The sequence below is a fragment of the Parasteatoda tepidariorum genome, chromosome 10 (assembly GCF_982258835.1).
Source record: "Parasteatoda tepidariorum strain Cologne lab strain chromosome 10, Ptep-v5.0, whole genome shotgun sequence".
In the NCBI taxonomy this organism is placed as follows: domain Eukaryota; kingdom Metazoa; phylum Arthropoda; class Arachnida; order Araneae; family Theridiidae; genus Parasteatoda; species Parasteatoda tepidariorum.
The window spans coordinates 98,935,362-98,947,924 of NC_141764.1; the positions used below are offsets into that span (position 1 = coordinate 98,935,362).

A 12,563-nucleotide genomic window follows, 5' to 3' on the forward strand; every position below is an offset into this window, starting at 1 on the left:
ACATTCATCTCCTACCTTTTTTTTTAAATTTTTTTTTTAAAAAAGTTTGGTGTTTACTGTAGTTGTTACTGTGAATGACCGGGTGGTTGTTGATTTCTACCGGTGAATGTTGACAATCACATAGTTGCTTTGATAAATGTACAAAATATATACTAGGTCTGCTTAAGTGCCTCTGCTCGGTATACATTTTTCCGGTATGCCCTACATCGATGTTTTTTTTTTAAGGTCAAGTGCCACTGTTTGGTATGCATTTAACCGGTACTCCGAACACTGATGTTTCTCCTAATCTACAATCTCAACAGTTGTTAAAATATCGAATAAATGTAATAATATCGACGAATAAATTAATATCAAATAGGATATAACAAATATTTCGGACATTTCACCAAAGCGATTATGCGATCATTGACCAGTGAAAGTCGACATTCTCTTGATTTCGGTCAAGCATGGTAACTTAGTAATGATTTAAGGATTAAATTCAAATAAAAGACATAACTTTGCAAGAAGAAAAAAATTACGTTTTCATCCATTTTATAAAAGGTTGCGTAGAATATTCAAAAAAACTTTCGTGTTTTCTCCCTATTGTTAAATCTCTTGACTTGAAAAATATTTTCCCAATATCTTATTAATAAATTCAACTTTTTTTATAAATGTGAGATTTTTTTCGTCTTCAATTTGGATTTTTTGTAACTTTTTTTTCATTGTCTTTTAAAAGATGTTGGAAACTAACGGATTTTAGTGCCTTGATAAGTAGTGCTCATACCCCTCCTTCCCCCCTTATCAAAAGCTAAGCGAATCATAACTCCTTTTTTAGGCGCTTACATAATATTATTGAATATCATGTCTTTCGATAAATATCGAATATAAGATAATAAACGCAAACATTATCGACAAATATTTATATCCGATCCGTAGTGGTTCGGGGGTTAGAGCGTTTGAGAACCCAGCCCCATCGATACGAACTCCACACCAGGCACGAACCGACCACAGTGCGATGTGAAAGATCCTCAGTTTTAGTGGTTGACGACGGATCATGGTTTAGAGTTCTCTTGCCGTCACGCTAACCGTGGGAGGTTTTCGTCGTTTTCCACACCATGTAACACAAATGTGGGTTGGTTCCATCAAAAAGACAAATTTCTTTTCAAATAAATTTCACTTGGTAATTAAAATATTGACTAAATTAAAAATGATACAAAATAGTCTAACTGGGAAAATACAGCGATACACCGTGAAATATTGATATTTCTTGGGAATATATCGTGATATTAAATTTCCGATATTGTACAGCACTTTCCTTTCAATAAAATAATAAAATAAGTAAAATAATACTATATGGCAGACAACATCGTAAATAACTTTCCCTATGGTTATACAGTCAAACCCCGCTATAGTGAACCTTCAAGGAACCGAAATTTAGATTCACTATAACCGGGAGTTCACTATATCCGTTACGCAGGCAATTTCACTAATGGTTCCCAAACTCCTCCCTTTTATTACACATTATTCATATAAATGACTGAAAAATATTATGTAATAGCAAAAAATTTGTTATTTTTCATCACTCTTCGTCTTGCGTACTAATAAAAATTAGCTGATGAGCAATCCTCAACATAATTTACCAGATAATTTTTCCTGAATTTCTGTTATTCCGCTTTTTAAACCTGTCTAACCAGCCATTTGAGCACATAAAAGTAGTTTCTATAGATGGTTTTAAAAATCGGTATATGTATTCATTTTGAAACAGAAATTTTAAAATTATTGCAAAGAAAATGGGGGGGGGGGGAAACAGTGGCGTAGCGAGCTTAACTCGCGCCCGGGGCACAATATCCTTTTAGCGCCCCCCATTCGAAAACCACATAATCTTATATGTAAAATATACTCTCAAATTAATAAATAAATAAAGTAAAATAAATAAAGTCATAGACTCTAGCTAGGTTTTAAATTTGAGACAAAAAATGTAGTTGAGAGAACAAGACTAGATTTTGAAATGTATATGATCATCTAGAATTAGTTCAAAAGATACCTATTATTTATTTTACATATTTATAAAGAAATATTTTAAAAACACGCAGTTTTAAAACAATAAAAGAATAAATATTTATTATCTCTAAGGAGATACATATATTTAATGATCATATGATTATAATACATTAATAAAACTAATTACTATGTCTAAATTTTCCATGCTTTTGATGAAGCAAATGTATCAATAATATCATCAAAATTGATCATTTAAACTTTTACTCTTTCCATACTTAAAAATGCTAGGTCACTTAGGCGATCTGTCAAAATTAATTTTAATTTGCTGAATGAACGTTCGCAGCTAGCAATTGATACTGAGATAGTCAGGAGTATTTGAAATGCCACTCTCAGATTTGGAGAAACATATTCTCCATTCGAGATTGATTATAAAAGTAAGAAATTCTAATGGAGTTTTAGGTTTAATTTCTTTTCTACCGCGGAGTAACATTTTGCTGTCACATATTTTGATAATAAGTTCGATTACATTGAAATCTGTATTATAAAATTCACCCAGATTTTTACAAATTTTTTTCAAGGTCGTTATCAACATTATCCTTGTTTAATAAATTTTCAACGTCCAGCAGAAATCCAATTTGAAATTAAGGTCACTTAATGGTGTACACATTTCTTGTTGGAGACAATCAAGAGTGCTTTTCATAACGCGAGAAATTTCACTTTCTGCGGAAAGCCCACCATAGCCAATTCTCCAGGCACGTATTGTTGTATCCATATCCCATTTTTCACAAAGAGACTCTGCTTTTTCTATTGCCTCTTTACAGAGCTTGTCTCAAATTTCGGCTAGTTCAGTCGCTAATGATTCAAGATCATGGAACACTTCTTTAAAATTCATTCTAGGATCTTGTAATCTGAGCTGCACACGATCAATCCTTCTTAAGATTTCATACCAGAAATGAACTAAAGTTATAAAACTAAAGGTTAGTATATTTTGCAACAGAATTGTAGCTTCACTTCTGTTGTCACTTGTAGTGGTAGTGTGCTCTGCTAATTTTTCTATTAGTTCTTTTATATTCTCTAGCTCATAGATGATAACGATAACCGCTTGTATTCTGGCGCTCCATCGCGTTTCAGATGTGTGACCTGCCATCACGGCAGCATTATCGTAACATTGTGATCTGCAGTTTGTTAATGAAATTTCATCGTAATTTAATTTCTCTAAAATTGTATTTTCGATCGAGGCTGCATCTTTAGCATGTATTTCAATAAAACTCAAAAAAGATTCTTTGATGGAAACTTTTTTATTGATAAAATCAGCATCTACATACCTAGCGACTTGGGACATTTGTTCTCGATGAGAGATATCAGGAGTTGAATCAAATAAAAGTCCATAATATTTATTTCTTTTGATATCGTTTATTAGTTGATTTTGAACTGTAGATGCCAGAAGATGAATGAATTCATTTTGAATCTGTAGTGACAAGTATGAGAACAGAACAACAAATTTTTCTGTTAACAAGTTTTTTCATACTCTATTCACTTAATAATAGAATCGTCGAGTAGATGTAGTAAGCAATCTTATTTGATTTATTACTTACCAAGAATGCCTTGAACTTGAAAGGTTGTAACATAGTGAAATATGCAATATAATTTATGCTGACATTAAACTTATATATAACATTTAATATTTATTAACATTTCATTTTTATTCTAAGCAGAGCTCGATGACAAGGACGTGAATTCAATATTGAAATATATTTAATATGAATATGAATTTAATATAATATTTAATATGAATTAAATATTAATTATTATGAATAATATTTATGAATTGACATTTATTATATTACACTGGCACTAAGTTAAAATATATTTTCCAGAAATCAATTATAATAAAAAAAAAATTATTCAGCAATTTTTTGTTTTGCGGACCATTTGGCGCCCCTTTGTGAGTAGCGCCCGGGGCATGATGCCCCCCCTTGCCCACCCCTCTCTACGCCACTGGGGGGGAATCAGTCGAAGACAGAAAAAAGTTCATTATATCCAACTTCCTCACATTTTTGGTTCACTATATCCCCTAAAAATAACATTATACGTGTATAGCAAGGCACGGGACCGAGCATTTCGTTCACTATAAGCCGTGTTCACTATAGCGGGGTTTGATTTTTTTTTCCCTTTGTATTAGATACATGCAATGTAGTTATACTCCGTTTCAAGTTAAGAAAAGACCAAAGGCTGTATTGGATTTAAGTAATCATCCGCGACGGCATATAGTTCCGTTTTATTTAGCTATCAAATTATATAATGATGCTTTCAAAACAACATAAGAACTTTTAAAAGTAAACTCATCGGACAGATATTCAATTCGTACTATTTTTTTTGTAAGCAAAAAGGAGGCCGTTTTACGTCGTTTTTAAGAGTTGGTGATGTTGATATTCGCTCGCGCTGAGAGCTTGGCATCCATTTAGATGCAAACTGGCTCTCTCCATGTTTTCTTCTTCTTTTTTTCTTATTAAACTTGCAACAGAGTATAGAAAATATTAAACTTTTTGTAACGTTGGGTCAAAAACATAAAAGAATAATCACCTGCAGTTCAAAGCATTCTCAAATTATTGAACTGTATTATTATTATTATTTATTTTTTGTATCTGGGACGGTAGACTAATATAAGTTTTCTCTCTTAGTCGATAATTGAGAGAAAGAGGTCAATTTCTTTGCATCCATGTTAAACGGTAATTTCTGAAGAAATATTTAATCTTTCTGTTTAAAAGGCTTTGACCATCCCGCTGCGAAATATGCTTCCGCCAATGAATCACGCTTTCAGATTCCAAAATAATGAATCAATAATTTGCGAAACAATTTTTCTTTTACTTCCGCTTGTTGATAACATCAATATTAAAGAGGATTTAAGATTAGCATAATTTGTTAAAAATAAATTTCCTTTTCAAACTTCACAATTAAAAAAAAAAAAAAAAACTAAAAACTGAACTTAAAACTGAATGCACTTTCTTAAAAGATAAATAAATAATTATTTGTTCTTGTCTACACTAATTATATTTTTATACAAACTAATATTTGTTTTTGTTTTTTAATAACCTTTTATTTTATTTTTTTAACAAAATGAAGCACGAAGTAAAATAATGCAATCGTCTTTTTAATTGTGTGTTAAATTTTTAGTTCATATCATCATGAAATATTTCGTTTACATCATGACAGAAAATTATTGTATACTAATGTTTTTTGTTTTTTAATGACTTTTTATTCTTCTAACAAAAATGAAACACGCAAGAGAATAATATAGAATAATGTAATCGACTTTTTAATGATGTGCTAAATTCATAATAAAATATTTCGTTTATATCATGAGTGAAAATTTAAAAAGTTGAAGAGTATTTACGTTGTCTATAGATAAATTCTTTTTACTTAAAAAGTTCTATTGATAAGTAATAAAAAATTTAAAACTTTTTCCGAACAGTAATTTTTATTCCTTACTTCGTTAGATATTAATAAACACTATTTCTACCTCTCCCTTTAATTTTATGCTTCACTTACTGTCATAACGTGTGTGGTAATAAAAAAAAAAATGCGAAATAATTTTAAAAGTAGAACGTAACTCGGATATGTCTGCTATTAACAGAGGTTACAAGACTGTTGCAAGCAACAAGTGGTATGGTGTAATTTGTCTTTTAAGAACGAGTTTCCATGTCACTTTAAATATAATTCTTTGCTTTAATAATAAAACTTAGAAATCGATTACTCTTAAATATGGTAGATATGTTATCGCTAAAGTGTAGGAATCAGATACCCTACACATTATCTAGATCAGTGGTTTCCAACTGGCGGCCCGCGAATTAAAATATATTAGTTGTCATTTTTTTTGCTGACAAATTTCGAAAAAAATCTATATGGGTTTCAAATACTTTTCTCGTTAATAAAAACCTAATTTCTTCGTTTCTGTGAAATTTATCATACCACGGTGCAAAAAAAAAAAAATTATTTCTCAGGTTTTGCATCCAAGAAAATATTTATTCAAATACAAAAATAATCGTGTATGTAGCTCATTTTTATTTAATTTTTTTGTATTTTGTGAATATAATTTAGCATGTGTGTATCAGAAATTTTCTCGAAGAAATTCTCCGATTTAACTTTTTGAAACCACTCGTTTTAGACGAAAATATTTACACACACATTTGTAAATTTAAAATGTAAATATCTATTCTCTGGTGGTTGCAGCAGACAAACCTCAATTTTCTCATTGAACATTTTGTGTGCTACTATGTAAGCTTTAATACCAACGTTTATAAAGTTGTACATCTTAACAATTAGATATCTGTTGCACATTAATTGTCTAATACATGGGTGCACATTAAAGTTATTGTAGCCAGAATTTTTTAATATGCAATTAAATATTTTCTAAAATCTACTTCTTATTTTAATTTTTAATTCAATACTTTTGTTTTGAACAACATGGTAAAAATCTGACTGTGATATTTAATGTTCCTTCAAACATAGAATAGACTTATATAAAATTTTGATAAAGTTGCGGCCCGCCATTTGATTTGTGTTTTTAATTGTGGCCCCCGGCCTCATGTAAGTTGGAAACCCCTGATCTAGATTATGTAGCTCACCATCTAGTAAATTCGTTAAAGTGTCAAAAATTATTTTATTACTCAAATTACATAGGTAATCTGTAAAGTAACTATATAAATCTGCACATTACACTCAAAAGGCACTCGTTCAATTGAAAATAAGATCTTTGCAGGATTAATAGTAACGTTTCTGTACGTTTAAATCAATATACAAAAAATATAAACAAAATATTCGAAAAATAAAAAATGTTGTTTATTTTTCGCAGTCTGAAAAATCCAGTTATTGCAGTCTAAGAATCTACACTTTAGCAGTGGAACTCAATCATCAATTACTTTAAAAACTATAATTCAAGGAATCAAACGGTTTGAAATATTATTACAATTAAAAAAAGTAGCGCTTCATTTTTTTTTTTCGATATCTGAAAAATCGAGTCAAAACAAATAGTCAACAAATTAGTTGATTGAAGGGGAGAAAAACCGTTAATGTGGTTCCCGTTAATGCGTTCGGAAACCGTTTATGTGCACATTACCTAGGTGAATTAACGGAAAACGTTTGATTCCGCTCTTTAACGAATTACACTAGTAAATCTGCAGATTACCTAGTAATGTGCTTTCTAACAACTTTCGAGTTTAACGATAGTGGATATATCGTAATTATGCTCATTTTGTGTCCTATATTTTACTGGGCCATACATTTTTTATTATATTTTCATTTTGCAAAAAAGAATTTTTGTCAAAATTTTTTTCACTTTATGTCAAAAAATTTTTTTTTTACTTCTTTCCCTAATAAAACCCTAACCTACAATACCAACATAAAAGTCAGCTGATTTATATAATATTTTAAAATTTAGCAACCATAAATTGTGTACATCGCTTAAGATTTCTATTAAAATTGATTTACGCTATTTATCTCGTATATTTTTTTAAAATATAATTTACTAAAATTTAATCTTTGTGACACAATGAGCTTTTATAAAATTTATTTCATTGCATGTATTGGACCTATTGTTAAAGTTTGAGTAATAGTAAATATACCATTTATTTAACTTACAAAATTAAAATATTTATCTGTTTTTATCTTATTTAATTTGCGAAGATAAGTGAAAAGAAAGATAAAGAATCGTTCTTGTGGTAAAGTGTGCTTTTATATAAATTACTTGTATCTATATGTTTGATCTGACTTAACCGATTGACTCACTTAACCCTTTTATAAATTTTTTTCTGAATCTCTGATTACAATCAAAAATATATTTTGGTATTTTTTAATTACAGTCTAATAGTTACTAAAAAACTATTAGATTATCGGAATTCGTACGAAAATCAAAAATCCAAAAAAAGTAGTTTAAAACTCATATTCAAAACTTTATAAATTTTAATATTTTGTAAATTAAAGAAATTTCAATAATAAATGTTTCGCTTCTATCTGAATAACTGGGAAAATATGAAAAATTATTTTTTAGAAGTGAGCCGTGTTTGGAAAATTTTATTAAGGCAGAAAGAGAGACTGGTGTTTCATGCTCTATTTCAAAACCATACATTTTTAAAATGCTCAGTGTAATAATTTATCACATATTTTGACCTAAATGAATACAAAATAACAAAAAGGTTTCGAAAAATGTGTTAAATAAAAATTCTGCATCAAAAGTTTATAGTAGTCTAAAAAAAGGAATATTCAGCAGTGTTTAGGGAAGAAACTTAACAAAAAATTTCGTTGCTTAGTAAACATGGGGGAAAATGAGAAAACATTAGAAATTAACTAAGAGGATTTTAATAACATTTTCTCTGAACAGTTCGAGGCAGTTTCTCCTAAACACTGCAGAGAGTTGATTTTGAATTACCATGATTCAAGCATGATTCATGATAGCATGAATATTGTCTTAATCACTGTTTATGTTTCTTTGCTCAATTTCTGTATAAACATGTCCTTTTTTTTTCAATTTTCATTATTATTACTTTAGCATTTTAAAAACAAGTTATTTAATACCGTGATTCACAACAAGTTATGAAATTTTAGTTTCTTTATTTTTCATTTATGAAACAATCAGTTATTTTGTGTCTGGACTACGCTTACATTTAGCTCCAAACTTACGAAATTAACATTTTCGAACCTTAACTGATTACCGAAATTCGAATGCTAGTCATTAAAAGGAAATGAAAATGGAGTTTTAAACCAAGTCAAGTTTATATCATTACAGGTAATTGAATATCCTGTTATTTAAAACCTTTTTATCAGTGGATTAAAAACGAAGTTAGTTTAAAAATTAATTTGCGATGTAGGAAACTGGTAAAATGCGTAATCCGGTAGTAATTTTTTTTTGTCTTAGTTATCAGTTTTCTAATCTAACTTTAAAAAGATTAGTCATGCGAATTTCCGCGTGATAATATAAATTCTCGGAATAAGATAAAATAGCAATTTTATACCTTTATGAACAGATAAATTACGGAAATAAAGTATTATATCAGTCTTTACCTCAGCTGTAACCTTTATTTTTAGGATTTTTTTTAACATTGGGATAATAATAAATGTTGTTCTAATTAATTAGTTCTGCTCATATATTTTTTCTTAAGTATGTTAGAAATATTTAATGCTTTCATTGTTTGATTCCTTCTAGACAGCCGCCTAAAAGGTAGACCTAATTGCGCCCCCATGCAAGAACTTTAATAGCGTTCTATTTTAGGCATAGTACAATTAGTTTTAAGTTATAAGATAAGAACACTATGAAAAGACATTCGGGTATTTATAATCATTCATTTTTATTTATATTAATTTATGGACTTTAATTTAAATTATTTTAATATGAATTAATAAAGAATTAATAATCGCGATGAAAAGGTGGAATTTACAAAAAGTAATAAATTGGAACATTGTATACACTTACAGATTGAAAACATTGAAATGAAATTTACCTTAATAATACAAGGAAATAACTCACAATATTTATATAAAAAGAAGATTGTGAAATAACATGGGTGGACGATGAACTCAGCAGAAATGAATGATTAAAATGCCTGATTCAAAAACCCCAAGTTATTTTAATACCGGATTAAAGATATCAGGACCTTAGAAACCGCGTGGAAAAGCCTAGTAATATCTGTTGAAAGAACGATAAGAAAAATCTCTCAGATTTACAATTAAATAGACAAATAAAGCGCATACATTTAAATGCACGTTTCGAGTGTCGTATTAATACATATTTAAAATATCGGTATTTCCAAAGCCATGTGGAAATGCGTAGTGCCGAAAACAAACAATAGAAAAATAGCTTAGATTACGGATAAAATTGACACAAATAAACCACGTTGAAGGTTTATTACTATTTGCACGATTCGAAAGTCGCGAATCGTTATAATATCGTATTAAAAAGATCTGGATTTTAAGAAACACAAGGAAATCCCTCAAAATCGCAATCGAACTTGGATTAACTATGAAATGGACTCAAAGAGCTTTCAAAGTGATTACTAAAATTCGAAATTCACGAATCATCATTTTGTCGTATTAAAATTGTTAGGATTTTTAAAACTTTGGAAATTCGTTGTGATAACCACCGAAAGAAGCTATCAAAAAACAACATTGATTTGGAATTGACGCGTTCAAAAACTTAAATGCGATATTCAAAATTTTTGATTTCATTTTTTTTGGGGGGGGGGATTATAATAGTTTTTTTAATGTGTTCAGATGATACCGTGGGCTGCAGGTTGTGCACCCCTATAAATTTCTGCATTTGCGCCCTCAAACTTCATGCTATCCTCTACGCAGCGGGAGTATTATTTATGTCACTGCCTATAGACACTTTGATTCAAAAAGCATGTGAAATTAGGATTTAATATGCAGTTCAGAAAAACTGTACGCAATCTTGAAGAAAATTCTTGATTAGAGATCAATATTTTTCGTGACATACGATGATGCGTGGACGTTATGCATGAACTCTGGTAAAATAAATACTGAGTTCTACCTATTTGCGTTCTTTTTTTTTCTTTTTCTTGATTGACTTATTCTCGGAGACTCTATTCTTCCGTCACATGAAATTATGTTTTTTAGCGAATAATATACTACTTTTTAATTGCTGTGAGTTTTTAAGTTATTTATGACTGTTTAGCTGATCTTTAGCCAGCGGCATTTTCAAAAATAGCATAGCATCTTTAGCCTGCGTTCTCTATGCTGTTTTTGAAAACTGCGCAAGACGGTTAATGTGGTCAATAAAAAAAATTAAAAATAAAATAAAATATAGTAAAAGTCACAATGAAAATGAAAAACATTTGATAAATAATTTTTTAACATTTGATAACACACTTAAACGCTACATTATTTAGACTCACAAAACGTGACAAAATTCAGAATTATCAATTTCGATGATTATTCAAAATTATTAATTTTCATCTAGGTAGCAAAATCTCACTAAATTGGCTATTTTTAATAAGGCTTAATTGCTTTTTACATAAATACATTATTTGTTCGTTGTGAAGCTAAGATAATTCTTTACGACAAAATGTCTATTAATAAATTTATAGCTTTGATTTGAAAGTAAGGACTTTTAATTTCCTTGTCAACGAGCTTAAGAAAACATCCTTAAGAACATTGTTGCCAAATTATACAATAATCAGAAACTATTTTTCAAAGTGTTAAGGGATTAAAGCGGGGCGAGTTTTTTTTTCTAAGCTACCTTGCCAATGTCTAAAAGAATTAAAAACGAAACTGCATGATTATAGGTCTTTCAATACATATGTTTGAATTATTGGCTTGATTTGGTGGGTATGAATTCGAATTCTTCCGAAAATTTTAAACAATGAATATATTATTACATAAATGTAGTTCTACGATCTTACTAGCTACAAATGTATAAATATGCTTTGAATTGTGTTGCGTTTCTAAGTATTTTTGTTTTTCTATCTTTCAGAAATTCGTCTTTTGATGAAATTAGAAGATGCCTCACGGAACAATGGACGCCAACCAGCCGCTGAGTCTTCACACTGGAGAGCTCAAAGTTTTCCTCCAGGTCCGTAATTTGTACTAAACTACATTTTATGTAAACGCCTTTTGTTCAAACAGTTTGATTATCATAAAAATGTAATTTTTTTTTGTTACTGTGGAATAGTAGAATAATTCCTTACGTTCCAAAGGACAATGGGATAAATGCAAGTGTCGTAGTGTGGGTATCCTGATTCTGGTAGAAACTGGTAGGTTTGTTTACGTTTGCAACTATTCCTTCCATTCTATTTCGAGTAAGCCAAGTCTGCCAACTATCAGTTTTCTAGAGCGACGCATTCTATATTCATTCATAAAGATTTCAATTCCTTCACAATATATTTCTTAACACACAGAGACAGACACGAAGCCATGTAGGACACAAACTAATTATGCATAGTTGCCAGGTACCCGAAATAAAAATATATCACGGTTGCTATAAAATGCATAAACAAATAATAAATCTTAAGTAAAAGATGTAAACAAGAACGAATTATACTTTAACGAATTCGATGTGCGATGCGGCTTTGTATTTAATTAACTTCACGTTAATAAACATTTTAACTTGTTTGGAGAAAAATAGCTCGGATTTAACTCCCCATATTACTCGTCTTCTTGTTTATAAACGATCAGCTGGCGCGTGTCTGTATATCAGTGATCATCTTCTCGAGTGGCAAGTACCCAATTCAGATACCGTTTTTACAACTTTGCACTTTCAGCTGTATTTTCTCCCTATTATTAATTTTTCATTGGAAGTCGTTTTAATAATTAAGCAGGGTGGTAAAAATAGTTTTGACATTTAGATTCCTTGGTCACTGAGACTCTTTGGAAACTAAAAATGTGACTTCCAACAGGATACCACTCCAGCAAACACTTCTTAACACTCTCAGAAATGATACGAGACATTTCTGACATTTTTCTGACTTTTTATAGCACTAAAATGACCACCTGTTGTTTTATGCCACTTGCCAACCAATACCAGTAAGCCTATTTTAAACCGGGGCGACTGCGTTGCTATTTTTTCGCCAGTTGCG

The 12,563-nt window shown here is 30.0% G+C and overlaps 1 protein-coding gene across 2 annotated transcripts in view; it reads left to right on the forward strand.

Moving 5' to 3' along the window:
- The window catches only part of LOC107447646 (sterol O-acyltransferase 1), a 59,611-nt gene that overhangs the window by 14,488 nt on the left and 32,560 nt on the right, over positions 1–12,563 (forward strand). For both annotated transcript variants that reach the window (XM_087153468.1, XM_087153469.1), the window contains exon 2: positions 11,462–11,560. In XM_087153468.1, coding sequence (XP_087009594.1) covers positions 11,489–11,560 — 72 coding nt within the window. In that variant the 5' untranslated portion in view covers positions 11,462–11,488. The remainder of the gene's footprint in view (positions 1–11,461; positions 11,561–12,563) is intronic.